General features: G+C 48.7%; 6 protein-coding genes across 6 annotated transcripts; 2 read left to right on the forward strand and 4 right to left on the reverse strand.

Moving 5' to 3' along the window:
- Window positions 1-585: 585 nt before the first annotated feature.
- PADG_05834 (uncharacterized protein) lies at window positions 586-2,154 on the reverse strand (the record flags this gene model as incomplete). The annotated part of the gene is made up of 1 exon (XM_010763128.1): window positions 586-2,154. The coding sequence occupies one exon, from the start codon at window positions 2,152-2,154 to the stop codon at window positions 586-588; it is 1,569 nt and encodes a 522-aa protein (XP_010761430.1).
- Window positions 2,155-4,345: 2,191 nt separating this feature from the next.
- On the reverse strand, window positions 4,346-8,680 carry PADG_05835 (uncharacterized protein; the record flags this gene model as incomplete). Its single annotated transcript, XM_010763129.1, has 3 exons — window positions 4,346-4,703; window positions 4,784-8,097; window positions 8,216-8,680. 3 exons carry the CDS (start codon window positions 8,678-8,680, stop codon window positions 4,346-4,348), a joined length of 4,137 nt encoding a protein of 1,378 aa, XP_010761431.1.
- Window positions 8,681-12,101: 3,421 nt separating this feature from the next.
- Window positions 12,102-12,293, forward strand: PADG_05836 (60S ribosomal protein L39; the record flags this gene model as incomplete). The annotated part of the gene is made up of 2 exons (XM_010762930.1): window positions 12,102-12,107; window positions 12,189-12,293. The coding sequence occupies 2 exons, from the start codon at window positions 12,102-12,104 to the stop codon at window positions 12,291-12,293; spliced, it is 111 nt and encodes a 36-aa protein (XP_010761232.1).
- A 2,332-nt stretch (window positions 12,294-14,625) lies between these two features.
- PADG_05837 (E3 ubiquitin ligase complex SCF subunit sconC) lies at window positions 14,626-15,441 on the reverse strand (the record flags this gene model as incomplete). The annotated part of the gene is made up of 4 exons (XM_010762931.1): window positions 14,626-14,799; window positions 14,900-15,070; window positions 15,158-15,243; window positions 15,366-15,441. 4 exons carry the CDS (start codon window positions 15,439-15,441, stop codon window positions 14,626-14,628), a joined length of 507 nt encoding a protein of 168 aa, XP_010761233.1.
- A 715-nt stretch (window positions 15,442-16,156) lies between these two features.
- Window positions 16,157-18,335, forward strand: PADG_05838 (glycosylphosphatidylinositol-alpha 1,2 mannosyltransferase; the record flags this gene model as incomplete). Its single annotated transcript, XM_010762932.1, has 4 exons — window positions 16,157-16,265; window positions 16,519-16,901; window positions 16,996-17,123; window positions 17,180-18,335. 4 exons carry the CDS (start codon window positions 16,157-16,159, stop codon window positions 18,333-18,335), a joined length of 1,776 nt encoding a protein of 591 aa, XP_010761234.1.
- Window positions 18,336-20,550: 2,215 nt separating this feature from the next.
- PADG_05839 (TRAPP subunit BET5) lies at window positions 20,551-21,502 on the reverse strand (the record flags this gene model as incomplete). Its single annotated transcript, XM_010762933.1, has 5 exons — window positions 20,551-20,568; window positions 20,673-20,761; window positions 20,881-21,026; window positions 21,165-21,384; window positions 21,466-21,502. 5 exons carry the CDS (start codon window positions 21,500-21,502, stop codon window positions 20,551-20,553), a joined length of 510 nt encoding a protein of 169 aa, XP_010761235.1.
- Window positions 21,503-21,943: the final 441 nt, after the last annotated feature.

The raw sequence follows: 21,943 nt of genomic DNA on the forward strand, positions 1-21,943 counted from the left end.
TTGTCCTTTTACTGGCTTTGTTTTTTTAACAGGGGTCGGTAGTTATGTATTCACGGTTGAAATAGCAGATGTGCGAGTCGGGAGAGGATCAGTTGACGTAAATAGCAGGCGTACTTGACGGTCTTTTCGCAGGTAAGTAGGAATGAAGAGAAAAGTCAGTAGCATGATCGTTATCTTAAATAAACCTTCGTCCGTATTTATTTTGCGGAGCGAAGCGAAGCAAAGCGAAGCGAATAATATGCTTGTTGGCACTAGCATGGATATATTCCCCGCACGTCGTAATTCCTCTCCCGTTGACAACGTCCAAGCCAACTAAGTCCAGGATTGTAAACCTGGGCACGATTAGTGGATGAAAGCATTTAGTTATTAAGGCCAATTGTTTTCTGATCGAAAATGAAAAATTAATATTAATCTACACCTATGGTATCTGGGTTAACAACCCAAGGCAATGATTTCTCCAAAAAGGCTCGTTCCGTAGGAAGCTCTTTCATCGCTCAGGAACCGTTTCTTATCAGTGTCAAGAGCGGAAACCATCGCAGATACCATATATAATATATAAGGTAGACAGTACATCCCCCAGAAGCTTCAACCGCCCGTCATCTCGCTCCACCTGACCCATCTCCTCACGCACTCATCAACTATCCTCAGCTGCTCCCTGTCAGCCCGAATCTCAAACCACTCCTTATGTTTCCTCCCACAGCAGCTGCACGGTTCCTGCAACTTGACCCTTCTGTCCGCCAGCTCCAGGTGAACCAGCCGTTCCACCCTATGCGTGTGTGGCACCTTGCGCGGAGGAACTAATGACACCGACTGCACGGATGTCGACGAAGGCACATGCGGATAATACCGCATGAGCGTAAGATTATGTGCACATTGGTCCTTCCACTGATTCATTCGGCGGTGGACGTTGCTTGAGCGTCCGATCTTCAGAATTATGGTATCCGTAGCGGTGTTCCGCTGGGGGTCATGGACCTTGTTTGGTGTAATGCCGGCGGAGCGCATGATTTCGCTGGTGCTGTAGCTTCGATTGCTGCTGGCGTTGTCGACCGGGGAGGGGATTAGGGATGAGGCAAGTTCTGGGGGTGGGAGCGGGATATTTGCTGTGCGTGGCGTGACCCAGCACATGTATATGTACCCCGGTTCGTCGGCATCGGATATGGGTTCCGATAACTCTTTGAGAAGAGTGGATGTGGTTATTGGCGAAAGAGAGTTGGGTATCCAGGATAGAAGAGTGTCGGTATGCGAATGCGTGGAGGCGGGGCTGCCCTGTAATGGTGGTCGAAGTGGTCTGGCTGGTGACGGCGATAGAGATGATGGACGCGTTAGAGGCCGAGAGTGAGAAGTCGAGGGCTGAGGGACTCCGAGCGGGGAAGACGCCCCCCGACCTTCAGAGAGGTGAGACGAGCGGGAATATCTGTCGTTAATGGTATCTGCGGACCGAAACGGAGGCTGGACAACGGCCGGACGGGAGAGGAGATGGGATGTCGTCGTTTCATTATTCGAAGCCGTTCGACGATGACGCACTTTTGAAATGAGAATATCTTCATCATCGTGTGCTCCCATAATGAATCGAATGAGCTTTCTCTGAAACTTAGACCTCCTCCTACTTGAGCCAGGGGGAGAACCGAGAGCAGCTGTGCTTTCAACCTGTAGATTATGTAGTCTCGCGGGCGTAGTGATTGAGTGTCTCCTTATCTCATTGTTTTGGAAGGCTTCTCTGCCAGGGCGCGGTTCAGAATCTAGCCGTTCTCTACCCATCCTTTGGGGGCCTGTTCGCCCACAAACCTGCCCCTCCGAGACTGGGTGGCGTTGGTCATTGACATCAAGCAACCCAACCTTCTCCGCAAGCGTTTCAATACTCGATCGCGTCTTCAGTTGTGAAGCATGCGTGGATGCTTTTGCGGGCGTTGGCGTGATATGATGAACCGCCTGGTCCTTATGCTGCCAGCAAAATTGAGCCGCTGTTGGACGATCGTTGATTCTCCTCCTGGACATCGCATCTCTAGACGGCGGGGCGCAGGGCGTTGACTTAGTCGAGACTACAGTTCGACGGCATTTCTGTCCGTCGGCCTTGATTCCGCGACATGTCGTGGCCGGATCTTTGGAATCTGCGCGGGCAAGCCGATATTCGGGAGTGTCGCAGGCATTGGACATTTAGAAGTCGGGTACAGGAGAACAGAACCTTCAACCCTCCAAACGAATGGAAAGATGTTCTCATAAATAGATAACTAAATACGATAGAACGCGCCGATTAAAAACGGGAGCAACCAACGGGTCTCGACTAGCCGGCGAGCCAGACGGAAGACTCGAGGCAAGGAGATGATGATCTATCAGCCAGCCCCTTGGCCACGGGCCGGTCTTCCTGCCTCCCAGCCACCAAGCACAGCAACAGAACAGCAAAGCACAGCAAAGCACAGCAAAGCAAAGTAATAACCAAACAAATAACCAACGGGGCTGTGAAGCGGCGCGCAGAGCTGGACTCGAGACAGACGAAGGTCGAATTGAGCAATCGGTTTTGTTGTCCCTGGACCTGTTAAGTTAGTTAAGTAAGTTAATGGACCCACTTAGCTATATTCCAAGCGGGACCCGCGCGTCTCTTGCTGGCCAATCTGCTCTGCTCTGCTCTGCTCTGCTCTGCAGAAGAGGAGTAAGTAGTAGCTAAATAGTCAAGTCATAAACTTGTCGGGATATCCGGGGTGAGAATTGGATTTGCCTCTCAGTTCGATAGCCAGTTAACTAAACCTGGAACGCAATCCCCACCCACCTCAAGGGCAGCAAAACAGAGATCAACCCCGAAAACAAGGAACGATCGATCAGTCATGCAAGCTGTGTTAGCCTACCCCACGCAGTTTCAAGGACTGTTTGGGTGAATGGTTGCAGATCGAAAAGCCCCGATTTAGATGAAATCGCCAAGGGTAGTTATCCCGATGTTCTCGAGATGGGTTGACTAAACGACATGGTCGCTCGAGCACCCCGTCGTAAATATATCTAAGTTGCCGTTTACCAAAACATGGAATTTTCCGATATTGCGGATGTCTGCGGGTTGATTGCACAGGCTCTTGGCTATCCACTGTTTCCCTTCCCGGCACTGACGGTTTCTCCAGGGGATGAGTTTCTCCAGGGGATGGGATGCAGGCCTGGATGAACACTTTTACAGGTAATATAGTTAAATATCTCCCGCGTAGTTGTATATCAAGAAATCTCGCTACCTCTCCCAACCCGCACGCAACCTATCTATTCTATACAGACAATCAAAAAATCTACCTTTATCTAAAACTATACAGTTTATTCCTGTTATCGTCGATTTCACAAGCTGTGGCGTGCAGAGTGCAGGGTTCAGGATGTTGCTGCTATATGGGACACCCCTACATACATATTATATACCCAAGGAGTGAGACAAGCAATATGTCGTTCCAGGAGAGCAATCGTAATGAATTTTCAGTTCTCGTTATGCTAATATGAATAACTATAGCAGGGATAACCAATGCATGAGTGGTTCGGTGGTAGGTGATTCCACGCCCAGCAGAAAACTGGGACATTTCCTACTTATGAGGGAGCGGCGGTGATTTTACTCAGGTGTGTGTATACCAGCGTTGCAAACTGGACTGCTGTACAAGATAATGATGCCGTCCGCTTATTGCCCATTTTATACAGAATAGACAGATACAGAGTGGAGCTGGATAGATCGATTAAGCAGCCAGCGTCTTAAGCACTTTTTCATCCTATTCTACATAATACAAAAAATAGTTACATGACCCAGCAGCGTACACATCAAAATTAAGAACCAAAACAAAACGGCTCGAATCGTAGCCGATTAAATAGATGAAGTGGGAAAAGAATTAAATGAAGAGAAGACGGAAGGAGACGAGAGAAATTATACACTTGTTGTTCCACCAATAAGGAAAAGTTTGTATCGGGATAGCGGACAGAATTAGGCTGTCGCCAGAGAACTTTGTTTGGGGGGTTGAGAAGAGAGAGCGGGGAAAATATATAGAACGCGGTATTATCGCACCCCACACGGCCTGACCATGCCAACCATCGTAAGATGACACCAGGAGGCGACGAACAAGCAAACAAGAAGGAAATATGATAGTTATAAAACACAACAGATGCGAAACGATCACAATACCACCACCCTGCTGCTCCTCTCCATCCTCACGTCTCTTCCGCCCCACCGCGCATCCTCCACAAATAGAAATTGAAAAATGAGTAACAAGATGGTATCAAGATATATGCCCCAATGCAGCGGGAATAATAACGGAGTATATTAAAAGGGAAGAAGAAGAAGAAGAAGAAGAAGAAGAAAAGAAAAAAAGAAAAAAAGAAAAAAGGCAGCCAGCCTTGTTTAATGCGTCTTCTCCAAACTCTGCAAACTCACCAACTCAAAATACCGCCCTTTATTCGCCAACAGTTCATGATGGGTGCCGCTCTCCACCACCCGCCCTTGGTCAATGACATATATGACATCAGCCTTCTGGATGGTGCTGAGGCGATGGGCGACTGCAATGGTTGTACGGCCTTTGGCGGCTGCGTCCAAGGCTGCCTGGACCACTTTTTCCGATTCTGAGTCAAGGGCCGACGTAGCTTCGTCCAGCAGGAGGATTTTAGGATCACGGATGAGGGCGCGGGCGATGGCGATGCGCTGCTTTTGGCCGCCGGAGAGCATGCTTCCCTTGCTGCCGACAATGGTGGAGAAGCCGTCTCTGTTTTGCACTGTTAGTATGGATGGATGGATGGATGGATGGATGGATGGATGGATGGTTCGTGGATAATGTTCACTTACGGAAGAGAAATGATAAAGTCATAGATATTGGCAGCTTTGCATGCCTGCACAACTTGTTCCTCAGGTACGTTGTCGTTATCAATGCCCAGCAGGATATTATCGCGGATCGTGCCTTGGTACAGAGTGGGTTCCTGGCTGACAAGGGAAAGGAAGCTTCGATAGGAGTTGACGTTGCACCTAGTGATGTCCCTTCCATCAACGTACACTCCGCCAGCCAGCGGATCATAGAAGCGCTCGAGGAGGGCGATAGTGGTACTCTTCCCGCAACCGCTAGCTCCCACCAAGGCCACATACTGGCCTGGTTTAACGGTCAGGTTCAGACCGCGGAGAACAGGTTGCTCAGGCCGGGTGGGATACCTGAAATGCACATCTCGAAACTCAATGGTCCCCTCGACGTTCTCCACAGTATCGCCATCCTCCGACCAGGTGTCGATGGCCGGCTTTCTGTCGAAGAGCATTTTAAATTCAGCAGCGGCACTCTTCGCCTTACCCATATCAGGTGCAAAGGAGAAGACAGTCCCGGCGGACTGCGCACCGAATGTTATCTCCATAAAAACGACGAAGAATTGAAACAAGGTGTACTCCTTCGTGCCTAGCAGCGTACTGCCGTACCAGAACCCCAGAGCAATACAGAACATCATCATGGACTGGGATGCTGCATACAGGAGGGATGATTTGAGGACGGAGACAAGACTCTTTTTAGCCTGTACTTCCAATTGGCCATGGTAACTGCGGGAAACATCTGCCTCTCTAGTCAGAGACGCAACGGTGCGAATAGCCGAAGTCGCTTCACACGCGTAGCTCGCGGACTTTTGGTAGGCTTTTTGCGACCGGGTCTGGAAGATGGCTAAGATGTAAAACCGGTAGTATCCACAGGCGAGGAGAACGGGGATGGTTGAGACGCAGACGAGAGCGAGTTTCCAGCCAATCACTAGACCCACGATGAGTGATGCCCCGAGCGTGGTTGTGACCAGGAGGATTGTACCCAGCGTCACTCCGCTGACGCCAGAAAGATGTTTGGTTTCTGTAGAGAGGAATGAAGTCAAGGCACCAGTGCTATTCTCTTCCCGGTCAAAGAAAACAATGTCTTGTCGGAGCATGGACCGGAATGCCTCGCGTCGCGCACGGTGAATCAGCTGTTCGGAACAAATGGCGAACAGTGTCCCTTGGACACAGTACGCGAAGAAGGTGACAAGTCCGAGGATCAGAAACATGAGCGACCAGAAATTTGAATCGCTTCTCAGCTTATCATAAAATTGTGGGGGGAGGGAGAGCGCGTTGATTGCTTTGGCGAAAAACACGGCCATCGAGGGTTGTCCGCCACCGCATATTATGGACACGAAAAGCCCGGCCACCATCAATCCCCTTTCTGGTTTATTGAAAGAGAGGATGAATCGGATAAGCGTGAGCAGGCTGTACTTCTGTGTTGACTCCGGTGCGCGTTTGGAGAGAATAAGGCTCGAGAGTGACTTCTTTGTGTCAGTCCGCTGCAGCTCTTCTTCGTCCCCAGCACCAGCATACCTCCCCGTAGACGCACTCTGGGCGGGGCCAGAAGGTTGACGAGCAGGGGAATACTCCTTGGAGAGCAATATGTCCTCCTCGTCCTCTTCCTCCTCAAGTGGAGCTTGGGCACTCCGTTCTTCGTTGATGCGTTGAGCTTCGACGAGCCTGAGATAGGCTCCGTTGCGGTCTACCAGTTCGTCATGAGTTCCCTGTTCGACGATACGGCCAGCGACCATGACAACGATATTATGTGCATTTTTGATGGTGGACAGACGATGGGCAATCACGATTGTGGTTCTTCCGACTGCCGCAGCATCCAATGCAGCTTGGACAACCCCTTCTGATTTGGTGTCCAACGCGGAAGTGGCTTCGTCAAGGAGGAGAATCTTCGGATCGCTGACCATGGCGCGAGCAATGGCAATACGCTGTTTCTGGCCGCCTGAGAGCAGGAAACCTCGTTCGCCGACGTTGGTCTCATAACCCTCTGGGAGACTCACGATGAAGTCGTGTGCGTTGGCCATTTTTGCAGCATTCTCGATGCGCTCCCGAATCTTGTCTTCTGGTTCCTGTTCAAAGCTGGAACCGATCAGGCCCTGTCTGATGTTCATGTATATCGTGGTGCCAAAAAGGGTTGGCTCCTGGCTGACCAAGGAAATCTGTTGTCGGAGCCAACGGGGATTGAGGGTCAGTAAATCATGGCCATCGAGCAGGACGGTTCCGCCAACCGGGTTGTAGAATCGTTCCATCAGCCCTATGACCGTGCTTTTACCTGATCCCGATGGGCCGACAAGAGCGGTAGTCTTCCCAGCGGGGACGACCAAACTAACATCGTCCATGACAACGACCTCCGGGCGGGACGGATAGATGTGTTTGATGTTTCGGAATTCGACGGTGCCTTCGACCTTCTCCAGGGTTTCGCCTGCGTCGGAGGTGGGGTCGATGGGGGAAGGTCGGTCGATGGTGCTGAAGATTTTCTGGCCAGCGCTGATTGCAGCGGTGAACGCCTGTCCGTGGGGAGTGACGTTGCCCAAGCTGAAAGACCCAATGATAATGGCCAGGAGGATAGTCAGGATGTCGGAGAGGGTGGCCTCTCCAGCAACAAGGAATCGAGAACCCATCCAGAAACCCAACCCGTAATTTAGGAAGATGATGCCCATCATTCCTCCCACCATACAGCCTAGCACAATCTGTAGTTTTGTTCCCCACTTCCGGGCCTCGGCGAGATGAGCGTCGTACTGTCGGGCGAGCTTCTCCTGCGTGCCAAAGGCGGTGGCGTTCCGAATAGAGCTGAGCACCTCCTCTGCCACCGTCCCGCCCACGCCGTAACTCTCCAGAGACTTTTTGCTATAGGCAACAATGAACCTGGACGCTGCGCCCATCAGCACCGTGAGAGCGACGACGGTTGACGAGCAAATTAGGGTCAGCTTCCAGAATTTGACAAATCCAATGACAAAAGCAGTGATGAAGGTGGCGACCGCGGTCATTGTCAATCCAACCTTCTCCGATATGCCGTCCTGGATCAGGTTGGTATCGGCGGTGATGCGAGTGGTGATCTCCCCGGCGCCCAATCTGTCGAAGAACGCGATGTTCTGGCGCAAGATGGCGGCAAGATAGTTTTCTCTGATCTTCTGGGAGATGTGTTCGCCGACATAGATGAAAGCAACCGTCCCGATATAGATCAGGACGAACATGGCAATTCCAAGATAGACGAAGTAGAGAGCAAACTTGGACACCTCAGCGTTGAACTTGCTGAGGGTAATCTTTCCGAGGGCGATGGCTTGGAAGGTGCCCCCCATTTGCCCGAAAAGAATCTACAAGGGTGAACTTAGCAAAACCTGCACACACACATCCTTGCCCAGAAGCAGAGAGTAGAGAAAAAAAAAAAAAAAAAAAAAGGAAAAGCAAACACAGGCAGGTTAGAGCACGTACGGTAAACAAGGGCAGCAGAGCGCCACCCGCAATGGAGGTAAAGGAGCCCAGGAGGAGCAGGACGACGTCAGCTTTTGTGGCATATCGAAACAGTGTGAGGTAAGTGACCTTGACGTCTGGGATGTCGAGCTGTTCCTTGAGGATTTCCTGTTCCTGTTCCGGGAGATGGGCGAGCGCCACGTCGAGATCCTTTTCCTCAGGCGCGGCAACCACTCTCGAGTCCAGTTTCCTGAGATCTTCATTGCTGGCGGCCGATCCCGATCCCGATAATTCGATATTGTTACTGTGATTATTATTATTAGCAGCAGCAGCAGCAGCAGTAGCAGCATCGGGCTGTTTCTCCCCGTCTAGAACTGATGCCGCAGCGGCCTGTGCGTGGGAGCAGGAGGAGATATCCGGTCCCGCACTGGACTCTCCGGACGGTTTCTCCGCAGGAGGACCAATGTTCTCTGGATCACGGTCCATCGCCTCTGAGAAGCGGCTCCCACGAATACCGTCACACAGTCAGAAAGGTTTGGTTTGGTCAATGCAAATCTGTGTTTAATCCAGAAGTGAAGTGTGTTTCCTAGGGGAGAGATGTGGTTGGGTTCTGTGCTGCCACCAGGTCATGGAGCGGGCGAACTGCCGATAGGAAGGTCCAGGCCCCCCCTCCCACAGACGCTTCGATCTTTACCGCGAGTGGGGAAGAAGGGAGAAAGAGGGGGAAAGTCGCTGGATGGGGTGGAGAGAATCAACCAGCTATGTATTATTCAAGGAGGCGGGGTGGGAAGAGAGGAAGAGGGAAAAAAAAAAAAAAAAAAAAAAAAAAAAAAAACCCGGCAGCGCGGTCAGCGACTATCCGGGCTAACCTCTGTAAATAATGAGACCTAAATAATGAGACCTACCAACGGCCTCTTCCGAACAGCGGCTAGTTTTAGATATGTGTATTATGTATATATATATATATATATATTCATCAACGGGGAGACAACGTGCTGTAGGGTGGAAGGACCAAGGTACCGTTCTTGCATGCATGCTCCTATCTGTATATACATATACATATATATATATATATAACGCGCCTGCAGCCGTGTACCTTTCGGGCACGGGGAGTTACCGACCGATGACGCTTGACGCTGACGCTGACGCTGACGCGCTGACGCTGGCCGGGCTGGTTGAATTTATGAACGAACATTTATGATTCTATGCAACCGGTTCGTCCGTGAGACGCAGTGCGGTGCGTTGCTGCTCTCGCTCCCTCGCCACACTCCTCCTCGTTGGCGGTTTGGGGGTGGGGGGGGGGGACTGGGAGGGAGCGGGCGCCAGACGGTCGTTTTTCCCGCCGTCCCCATCAGCTTGGCTCGAGCGACGGGCCGGACTATGTTGAACCCCGACACACCGAGGCCTTGGGCCAAAGGCTTAGACGTCATTCCAGAGGCCGAGGATGTATGTTGCTCCGTAGGTACCTACCGTTCCTTCTTCTACGACAACTACACTACCCACCCAGCGGTGGTATCGCCCTACCCTAGGCTCAGAGGCCGGGCTTGCTGGGTGTTGCTTGTGTTGCTTTGTTGCTTTGTTGCTTAGTTGCTTAGTTTCTTAGTTGCTTAGTTGCTTGGTTGCTTAGTTGCTTAGTTGCTTGGTTGCTGGGGGGTTGCTGGGCACAGCTGCACATCTTTCATAAACCGGGTCGGTTGGCTCTGGCGAGATCCCGTTCCGAGAGGTAAATTACGCACAGCACACGGGGCGGCAGACCGTCTTTCGGATCGTATTCGCCTGTAATTATGCATCCCCGCAGTCCTCCAGGGGAGTGAGTATTGGCTCCGTAAAACCTTCCTACCCAAGCCAAACCGGACAGCCTCGACAGTAGCCGGATTGGGATTAGGGGGCGCAGCTTGAACCAAGCTGAAAACCCGCAGTGCGTGCGTGCGTGCGTGCTTGCTTGCTTGCTTGCAGGCAGGCAGGCAGGCAGGCAGGTAGGCAGGCAGGCAGGTTAGGTTAGGTTAGGTTTCTTGTAATCGTCTGTTACGCCGTGCGGGTCATCCGATACGATGTTTTGGACCAATGGTACAGTCCATCGTTCCCCCAGGGCTCTAACTGTTCTACGGAGTAACCTAGGAGCTAGTTGAGGCCTTGTTCACAGTGAAAATACGACCACCATGGTGTCGCAATTTGGCATAATTAATCTTGGAAGAATTAATAATGAGTCAATGACCCTGTCTAGTGTCTCCCAATCCTGCTTGGTGGGATGGATGCCAGACAGCGTGTTCGCTAAACTAGAACCAATGGATGCCTTACTCATCGGATTGCTCTGGCTTTTCCTTCTTGAAACACCAGGCACCAGACACAACCAGTGCAATCCCAGCTGGGTGAAACTCCGTGGTAGTCTGTCTCTGTGATTAGCTAGTGACTTAGTCAACTACCTAGGGGCGTTGCCATCTTGCAACCTGTCTAATCATCGATATTTCCCGTCTCATTAATATAACCTTCTCACATCCTTTCTTCAACTGCATCCGAGACACACTGCGTTCGTCGCTCTAACCAGCATCTGCCGGTCCAATACGAGAGCCCCTTTTGGGCCAGGCCAAAGATCCGTTTGCAATTACCTCAGCCACGGGACAGCGGATTTAGCGATGTGTTGAATATGCATGTCTCCAAGCAGGCCAACCACAGTAGAATGACCTCTTCTCTCGAGATTCAGATCAGAGACTGCATTGGACAGTGAGATTAGCTTTATGACTCCGCGCCATTACAGCTCAGGTGTTGAAAAATTTATGCATCACCCAGGCAGCAGCCGCCATAAATCCCCGAATTGGTCCATTCGTTCGATTTAAAAAAAAAAAAAAAAAAAAAAAAAAAAAAAGAAAGAAAGAAAGAAAAAAAAGAAAAGAAAAAAAAAGAAAAGAAAAAAAGAAAACAAAAAAAAAAGCTTGTCTCGGTTTGACTCACTCTGGTGATTCTGAAATTTCCTCACCCTGTCAGCTCCTTTCCATCCTAGTTGTCAGGCAACACACCCTTGTAGATACGGACAAGTGTTCTCAAAAAGGCACCTGATATGGACACACACAAACATCAGGCTCAGTGATGAGTCTTGCAACTCGTTGTTTCCCTCCTTTGATCCTGTGGCGCAATCGATCGCTCTCCAAACCGCGGGGCTGCAGCCTCGAATCGAAGGTCTCAGCTTTCCAGAACCACAGACGCGGGGTCGTGCAGGCGCAGGCTTGGTGGCATAAGAACCTGGAGTGCAGTGGGGATCTGCAGTTCGTTAATGTAAAAAAAAAAAAAAAAAAAAAAAAAAAAAAAAAAAAAAGAATTTAATAAAGAATGCATCGCGGCTGAATGATGCCGGATATTGTTTATGTAATTGCTCTCTGCATCATCGGATAGAGCCATCTACTTGTACCGTTGTCTCTCTATATACAGGACAGCATCATACAGTGAGGAAGCAAGGAGAAAGCAGCAGCCCGTATCCTTCCTTGAATTGATCTTGTATTCATATACGATGGGAATCGGACTTTGTCCCCTTTGGATGCTTCCCAACAACAGCCTTCTGAGGCTTGAAGTCGGATGGCTCCATCGAATACGACTTGCCGAAACCGCCTTTTCAGTCATAGTCTACAGTCTACAAGGTGCTTAGCCCCATTTCTGCATGCAACAACCTCGTAGATCAACTGCAAAATCGACTAATTACAATTTTGCTGAAAATAGCTCAAGCCCGACAGAAGTAATGCCTCTCTACACCGCCTATCCCGCCGCCTCTCCAGCCAAGTCACATGATCTTACTCTGAAGGTTTAAGCGAATCCAGCCAGAAAACCCACACAAAAACCTCCCAGTCCCAGCCCTCCGACATCAACAACCACCCATCCCATCACATCTTGAGCATCTGCAGTGCCCTAGATCGTCACGATGCCGGTGAGTGAACATGATGAACATGCCCTGGAGATATCCCGGCCCGCGCGAGAGCATGGGGATCATCACTAATACCGAATACAGAGCCACAAAACGTTCCGCACCAAGCAGAAGCTTGCCAAAGCCCAGAAGCGGAACCGTCCCATCCCCCAATGGATTCGTCTGCGGACCGGAAACACTATCAGGTAAATTTAAATTTCGCTTCTCCCTTTTTTTTTTTTTTTTTGGCATATTTATGCGATGTGGAAAGGCTGGACGGAAAGGAAGAGAAATATTGGAGAAAGATGGAATCGCGGGAGAGATATGTGAAAGAACGAGGTTGTAGAAATTCAGTGCTCGAAAGTCAATGTTCCACCGCCATCCAACGACGCCGCCTGATGCATTGCAAACACCACGTATTTCAGAAAATGTCGCGAAGAACTCCATTGCAAGGAAACCAGCTGCATAGGAAACGCAAAGAGGAAGATAATGGCTAACAGAAACCCTTTGTTCCCACAACACAGATATAACGCCAAGCGGAGGCATTGGCGCAAGGCTCGTCTCGGCATTTAGATGAATGTCGTAGTGAATGGCCACCTTCCCCCCCCCCCCAACCTTTCAAAAACCGCATAATCCACCCCGGCATTACGACAATCGAGTTATGATGGAATATGTGTCAGTCAAGAGTTATTGCGATTGGCTTTGGGGGGCTTCGGGGGTGGATGGAGACGATGTGCTTTCTTCTGGTTCTGTTCTCTCTTATGTACACGACAAGCCATCAAATACAAGCTTTTCCTTTTCCTTTTTCCTTTTTCCTTTTTCCTTTTTTTTTTTTTCCTGTTCTTCTCGCGTTACGAAATCAATCAAAAGAAGACCTAATGACATCACAATCGCTTTTATGCCCCATGCCCATTGCTACCAGGCAGGTTTTGGAATCCGTGCCTGATGCACGATGGACCCAATGCCACGGTATCCGAGACACCGTCTGCTCAGTTTCCTCAATTCGTAGGCACCCATCACCGGCCCTCTCAGTTCGCCTATTAATATAACATGATATGGATGTATGACTGAAGAAGGGAAATGGAAACCACACGACGACGGGCAAATGTTACCTTTGCCCTGCCCAATCGCAGGGGTATGTACTTGGAGCAAACAACAACAACAACAACAACGGCGGCATAAATGACTCCCCAACGCTCAATCCATAAGTCGTAATCCATATGAGGTATCGAGGCGCCCCTCCAGGACAGTGTCCTAGCCAGAGAAGAAAAGGGAGGGTTACGTGTTTTCTGTCCTCTTTGGCATCTGAGGATCCCTTGTATCGATTCTATTGAGCCGTAATGGAAAAGGAAAGCAAAAAGTGTTAAGAGAAAAAAAAAAAAAAAAGGAAAGAAAGAAAGGGGAATATAACTGCATTCTCAGATTCGATTTTGTTCTTGATCCGTTGACGGGATGTTTGCTCTCTTCTAGTTAGAACAATAGGAATAGCCCCTGAATGGGAAGAGGGAGAGAAGGTAGTTCTTTCAGTCAGTAAATTCTGCAGCAAAGAGCCATATCCACAGTCATAGCATAATATTTAAAGAAAATAAGAGAGATCAGAAAATAGAGTTAGAATTGGAATTGGATGACCGGGCCTTTTACTTTTTCTTCAAAGCAAAGACGCAAAGACGCCAAATGGAGCCCGATACCACGGGAGTGGTTTAACTGATTGATTACTATTGATAAGCACGTACACATGAACGCTGATGAGGGTCCCAGAGACAAGAGGACTGGAAGAGCCTCAAAGCTAAATGCACCAGGAAGGAATCAGGAAGTAAAGGAAGCAATTAGTTTACTGGCAAATTGACGGAATTGTCAAGAAGGGCCCTTGATGCGCATATTTTCATGTCATGTGTGTTGCGGTATGTTGATACAACCCAGGAGGGCTGTATGCCTAAGAATACGCAAAAGAACAAGACACACACACACACAAACCAAAAAAAGAGAGAGAGAGAGAGAGAGAGAGAGAGAGAGAGAGAAGAAGCTAAATGGTAAGGAGTCATAAAGAAAGGGGAATAGAGGAGTTCAAAGGACAAGAGATGGGCATAATAGGGAACACTGAAAGGCACGTCTGAGCAAGACAAAACAAAAAATGGGCAGAATAGAATAAATTGGACATGAATGTTTCTTCTCGTTTCATTATTCCCATTCAACCCCCCTAATTTAATATTCTCCCGCCTGGCTCCCCTCCCTCCACCGGGTTCCGGAATCCAACTCCGACTAAGCCCGATTTGCCTATTTTGTTTTGTGGGCATGGAAAGGGGAAGGTGATTGATGACCTCAGGAAGTTGCGAGGTAGGTGTGCATACATTGCATTATACGTCCAGATAATGGTGGAGAGGAGGGACTAGGGGGAGATGTGTGCTGGGTCGTTGGGTTGGTTTTCATATGTATTCATATGCCGATTATGTAGGTGAAATTAACGACTGTAGATTGGAGTCAGTATATGATACCATACCAAGATAAATGAATAGACAAAAAGATATGGAATAGAGGGTGAAACCTACTCCTCTGCCCATTCATTCTCAGCACGGATTTGAGCCTCCTCCTGCTCGCTGAAGTCGTTCTGGATGTTGAAGGTCTTCCGGATATCATCTGGCGACTTGCCCTTGATCAAATTGGCGACGGTCTTGCAGCCTACGTCTAGCAGGGCTTTGATATCAAGATAGTTGGCGGCCTGATGGTGGTGTCAAAGCTGTTAGCATACATGCCCCCGCATAGAGTGTGTGCTGGCGCGACAGATAAGTGGATATGTAGGTATGTGGGGAAGTGTATACCAGGATTATCTCAAAAAGCATCTCTTGGTCAACCAGCATGAATTTTTGGTCCCACTCGTCGATGTCAGTGGTCTTTCTGCGCGAGTCGTAGTCCTCATCATTGGTGGTTGGTGGGTCGTTCCTGTGATGTTCGCACCATTCGATGACCTTTTCGAGGACAGCTTTATTAACCTGTTGTTTACAAAGGCATGTTAGGTATTCCCTCATCAAGAAATAGAGAAGGTATGCAAGGGAGGTGCAGGAAAGGAAGAACAGTACATTTGGAATTGGAATAGGTTCCCCAGAATCACCTAGATCCTCGAGCATGTTCTTGATCAAGATGGATCGCTCGATGATTACACGTTCTAAATCGCCGAAGAGCACATAGGTCAGCAAAGGGAACAAATACACCAACACCCGGGTAGAGCAACGACATCTCTCTTTTGCACCTCGATCAGATTCTAGGAGGAGAGAATGACTAGCATACCAACTTCGATTCCACGGCCATCTTCGGGCTCATCGGATGGGATCAGGGTGATTTTAGAATTCTCGGGGGCCGACATGCTTCGAGCGAGGTATATCTGGAGGCCTGTTTTGGGTAGAAAATGTCAACGCGAGATCCTGTAGAGAGATTCAGAAGCTCTATATATGCGCAGACTGGGGAGTTAGCGCATGGATCTCCTGTGAGCACAGAAAGAGGCTAAGGGGGGGGGTAAATACCGTGACACGAAGGTTTGGCCAAGTCGAGCGAGGTTTGCGGAAGCCGCAGCAAGAACGTTGGTGGCGGCGAGAGAAGAGGAAGAAGGCTAGAATCGTAAGTTCTCAGGATGGTGTGTTTTGGTATCTGGCAGCGTGAAGAGTGAATATGAAAAGAGATGAACATCAAGGTTGAGATTGTAGATGTTGTTGATGATTGTTGTAATTGTTGAGGAGGTTGCAGCCAGCCAGACGTGGGGGAGCAGCTGATGACAAAGCGGGTCACGTGCGCAAGATGTCACCGCTAGGGTAAATTACTATGGCACGGTACTTTTGAAGGCTGCTTGCTCCAGGTGCCGGGTTGCTGCCTTGAAGATAGTGATTTAGTTGGTTTTACTCCTATATGCGCTGCTGGTTCTTTTCAAATCCTGCATAAATGCTCTCTCTTCAACGGTAACATTTCCCTCTCATCTCATCTTACATCACAGTGCATTCATTCGTTGTCAACAAGGTTTGTGCATACAATGCTCCCATGCCTTCATCCATGGTTGCGCAGCTTCATGCCCTAAACCATCCTGCGCAATGTGGAGACGAACTTACCTGCTGCTCCTCCTGGTCCGCGTCTACTTCGCCTTCTCCCCCAGCTATATCCATCCCGATGAGAATTTCCAGGGGCCCGAGGTTTTCGCTGGTATGGAACAGCATATTTTACTTTTCTAGTTCATTTTGATTTCTTTAACTCAATGTCAGTGTTGGATGTTTCCCCCTACGTTGATCAGCTTGACCCAATCGCGATTTCTGCTTACTCGAAGTTTAACACCCCCTGTTAACCTGTATTGGGGGTTGGCTTCATTGTTGCTGTAGAGATTCCTTTCTCCTCTATTGCATCGCATTGATGTATTTCAGCTTGTTTGTTTATGTCCGCTAACACTGTATTGTTCCAGGCCAAGTATTCTCCTACCCATCCCACCGAACTTGGGAGTTCACTTCGGACCATCCCATCCGCAGCGTCTTCCCACTATGGATCGTCTACGGCCTGCCCATGACCCTCCTGAAGTGGTTGTGGGCTGAGGCCGGCACGGGGAGTACCCCTACAGACCTGATATACTACGTGCTTCGAGGCGGGATGTTCCTCCTGAGCTTCGTGCTTGAGGACTGGGCTATGCATGAGCTCGTGTCGTCCCCGCGCCATCGTCGCCAGGCCGTGGTACTGGTCGCATCCTCCTATGTTACCTGGACATATCAATCGCATACGTTTTCGAACTCGTTGGAGACTTTGCTCGTGGCCTGGGGCTTGGTTTTGATACAGCGCATTCTTGAGAATAAGGTGCGCAGGATACCCCGGAATATTCCATTCCCCCGGGAAGGCGATCTTGAATAAATTGACCGTGTAGCTTATATTTTGCTCCCAATTTCTTCAGCAACACTCTTCGATTTTCGCATGCGCTATCTTATCCTTCGTGCTTGTTACGGGGGTTTTTAATAGAATCACTTTTCCAGCCTTTGTTTTGATACCCGGACTTAAATTGGTCCCCCATTTCCTTAATAAGTATGCCCTCTCCCTTCACATCAACCCCGTCTAAGAATCGCTAACATTTGCTGCAGACCCCTTTCCCTCCTGGCAGTGATAACATTCGGTTTCATATCCTGTCTCATCGCCATATCCATCGACACAGCCTTCTACAGTGCATCTCCAACATCCCTCACCTCCATCTTGCGCAAACCCATCATAACCCCCCTAAACAACCTCCTGTACAATTCTACCACGTCAAATCTCGCCAATCACGGCCTGCACCCACGCTACACCCATGTCCTCATTAACCTCCCCCAGCTCCTCGGCCCCATCTACCTCCTCCTCTTCTACTCCTTCAAATCCCCAAGCACCTCCTATTTCTCCCTCCGCAACCTCCGCGCCATCTCCTCCCTGTCCGCCACTGCCATCCTCTCCATCTTCCCCCACCAAGAATCCCGCTTCCTCATCCCCTGTATTCCCCTCCTACTAACCTGCTTCCACCCTCCCCGCTCCCGCCTCTTCCTTATATCATGGGTCCTCTTCAACGCCGCCCTAGGCACGCTCATGGGCATCTATCACCAGGGAGGCGTGATACCAGTGCAGCTTCAAATCCCCACCATCCTCGCCAACTCCACAGCACCACCTCCCCATTCCCTCGCGAGGAATACAGGTAGCCCGCCAATGCCCAACGGCACCGCAACGGTCTTCTGGTGGAAGACTTACTCTCCACCCACGTGGTTGCTAGGTGATCTGAGCGTCAGCAACGCCACAGGCGTACCTCCCCTCTCCTTCTCCAACATTTCTACCGTGGACCTGATGGGCATCCCGGGATTGGATATGATGCAGAGACTCGAGCAGGCAGTTCCCAAATGCGAGCAGTGGCATTCTTCACCTACGCAGAAACGAGAACAAGAACATGCTCAGAACAGTATTGGTACTCACAAAGTCGCCATCAACTACGATAATCCGGTCCTCCTCGTTGCGCCAAATTCTAATACGTTTCTGGACAAATATGTCAATAATTACGGCTCTGGACATGCAGATACGACTACCGATACAGCAACAGATAGAATTGCGGACCCGCAATCTCTGCAATTACTTCTCCTCTGGTCCCACGCGCGTCATGTGAGTTTGGATGATATGGACTTTGGCGAGGATGGGGTAATTGCGACGCTGAGGCGGGTGATAGGGAGGAGGGGGTTGAATGTTTGGCTTGTGGGGAGAGGGGTTTGTTTAGGGTGGAATTGATTAACGTCCTGGGGATGAGGGGAATTGAGGGTTTGACAGTTTGGTAGTTTGATTTTGTGATTGGTTATGTTATGCTTTGCATCTGTGAGAACAGGTGATATCTAGTGCGACTAATTACAGCACAGAAACTACATATAACCTTTTCTTCAGAAATAAAATATAAAAGAAAGGAAAAAGAAAGTTGAATGTATGACAAATTTTGTCATTTCTCATGCACACTTTTTCCAATTTTACTAGTTGCCGAGTTACTTTCTAGCCTGCATTAAGAGAATTGAAGAAGGCATTGTAAATAAATTCTTCCTCGTATTTAAAATAAAATAATTTACTTCTTAAATTCTAACATAAAGGACTCGTTCACTAGCTTATTAATTCTGACATTTTCACATCTGATGTTCAAGAAACTTTAATAATCTATGCTAAAGAAATATGATCAACATTATATGTGAAAAGAGAGTTAGACCATAAGGATACTTGCAAACTTGACAGCATGAATGCAAACTGCTCACACGCCAACTGCCACCAACTGCGCTGGGCCAAATCTCATGATTATCGCTTGCACAACCATCTAATATCAATGGGGAGGAAGGGAACCAGTCTTTGGATTAAAGCTTCTCCCCAAAGACGAATGAACGTATGGAGCCCAGCGGGTTGAGGTCTCCTAATTGCTTCCTGTCCGTTGCTGAAGATGCAGTCGTAACGGATGCACATCTCGGAGAGTCTGACTGCTTGACTGGAAGCATCAATCCTTAGCTAATATATATTCACGGGGAGAAGGCTGGAATAATTTCGCCTTGATCTCTACCCTATGTGTGTTCCATTGCGCTGGGGGAAAACTCCCACAATCGTCTGTGGCACATGAATGGAGAACTATCAAAAGTGCCAAAGAGTGTTCCAACGAATGCCAGCCAACTTTCCAGCAGGCCACCAGAAGAGAGATTATATCCTCATGTGGCTGGTTTCCTCGGTTGAAGCGATCCCCGTATACAGCAAAGCACAGACAAGAGGACGATGCAAAATCCCCCTCGTATGTGTCAGAGGCAGCTCGACAACAAGCAACTCTCCTCACAATGTTCAGTCGGGTATAAAAGTATCTTTTGATCGTAGATCCCAGTTCAACTCTTCTACTACCGATCAGCCGGCTCCTGGAAAAGACGAAAATGCAAAGGCTACCCCGACTCCATTAGACCCAGATCCAGACCCAAATGAACTAATCTCTCTCCTTTGGTCTATTTTACTTTTCAATCATCTATTGCTTGTATCCGTTATTTCATCTCAGAAACTCTCCCCCTATGCATTCCCTCTAAGCAGATATCGGTGTTGACCTATATGCAAATCCTTTCCTAAACGATTAACGACAAGCGGTTCCGATTTCAGGGGGGGGAAGCAGGCGTAGCACAATTGCATTAATGATAGCGAAAGCCAGCTAACATGTTCTCCCTATAGTTAATAAGGAGAGGAGTAGATGTTGAGGTGAATAGCAATGCAGTCCTATTATGTATGCTCATAAATGTCGATTTTGAAACACGAAAAAAAACGAGAGGAAAATCACCGTGGCACACACGGTAGTTTTTAAGAATGATCATACCCTGAGAATGAATATGGATCGACAAGAGGAAATGACATGTGCGTATGGAAATGCCCCCGGAGGTTTGCTTGTCATTCGAAACATGACGCTCTCCAGATTACCTGTAGGATGATGTCTATCGTCTGTTGTTACACGCTGACCTAACGTTCTCCATTTGCAAGATGTCGAAAGATTTCTCGCGTCACCAGGAGTTAAGCAGAGGCTGAATACCCGCGGACTCGAATGCTGCGGAGATGATTAGAGATAATCACGTGGTCTGCGTAAGATCTGACCAAGCCTTCGATGAGCGAGGAAATCTACTGATCGACTGAATAAATTGTATTGCTTCAGAGGGCCTTAGAAATCTCCCCTCTAGCCACGTCCATACACCCTTCAAGTCAACCACACAACGGGCTAAAGAAATGGTCGTCTTGGTGTGGTCTATGCCAAGGTGTTAAACTCCATAGTCTCCAGGATGGTAGCTTTGTTTGGCTGGCTGGGCGTAGATTGGTCGACTCTCCACAGACGTGAGAAAATCACGCTTTGATGTTTCCCGACAAAAGACGAATAAATTGTCTAGGATCTCGGAAAGGTGCATAACCCATTGAAAAGTTGAAGGGTATACTTAATCCTAGCTTAAGGAAGATATTTTTAAGCTAGAACCCTTGTCTGGAGTCGGACAATGGGGTCAGTCGAATTATGGCAGGTATAAAAATATAAGAAACAAATAAATTAATAGCAAGATTGGGGGTTGAAATGGACGAATGACGTACCACAAACTGTTCCAGGGACTCCTCGAAAAGCTCGTTGTTTACACCTAGTCCGCCAGGGTGCTCGACTGGAGCCAAGGGGTTCTTGACCACTGCAAGAAAATACAACGGGCTTGGTTAGAAAACATTGCTGCCAGAGCGCACACGCATATATATATATGTAACAGATAACAGAACAAAAAATAGATATACTAGCAGATATCATACGGACCATATTCCACATAAAGATTGACATATATCTGCTGCAGGGCCAGCTGCATGCTGCCCGACTTTGTATCCGTGAGCATGACAAACTTGATATTGGTGGGAGTTTCGTAGTAATGCAGCTTATACTGGCTTGTTCGGTAGCAGACAAAGCTATATGATATGGCATTAGCCAGTGGATAATAACAATCTCTCTCTCTCTCTCTCTCTCTCTCTCTCTCTGTGTGTGTGTGTGTGTGTGTGTGTGTGTGTGTGTGTGTGTGCATATAGCGGCATATGATATATTCGTACTTATCATCGTCTCCACCGAGTTTGCGCACCATATTCCGGAGCGAGAATACCGCGCCGAATATCAGCTTTGCGTCATCTTCGGCTGTCAGGCTTTGGCTTGAAACTGGAATGAATTTTGGGAGGCCGTTGCTGAGGGCAGCAGAGTCTGAGGTTGGCCTGGGAGGTTTAGAACCAGTAGAGGTTGGACGCGGGAGCCAGCGGCGTTTGTAGATGCATTCCGCTAGAGGTGGAGGTTAGACTGGTGTTGTATTCGACGTATAAATAGGGGATAACGGAGCAAGAGAGTGGGATACAGCCATACCATGGCGGTCGAAAATGTAAAATGAGTAGACGACCATGGCAAGAGCGGTAAGGGGTCAACTGTCGAATTAGCAGAGACGGGAAGAGAATATAGACTGCAGAAGGGTGAATAGCAAGGAATCAAAGGCGTTTTTATGCGTTTCCTTGTCGGGTATATCTCGTGGCGGCGGATGTATGTAATGTGTGTATATCTTATCTGCGGGTATATAAATTCAGCATGACTTTGAAGGTTTGAGGTTTGGACATCGGCGGAGGTGCGCATTCAGTTCCAAAGGGCGTGGCAATAATAATACCCCGCTATAATCATCGATTGACTCGACTGGGAGGATGATCAGATATTATCACCACGCACCATCCACTCCGAGCCACGGTTGGCTTATTGTTGTTCTCCGCATAGTAAGTTAAAACAAATCCCTCGTCTTTAAAAATTATTTTTAAATATCGATTATTTTAATCAATCATCCTTCCTGTGTTGATGC

Source organism: Paracoccidioides brasiliensis, assembly GCF_000150735.1.
Source record: "Paracoccidioides brasiliensis Pb18 unplaced genomic scaffold supercont2.7, whole genome shotgun sequence".
NCBI classification, from domain to species: Eukaryota; Fungi; Ascomycota; class Eurotiomycetes; order Onygenales; family Ajellomycetaceae; genus Paracoccidioides; species Paracoccidioides brasiliensis.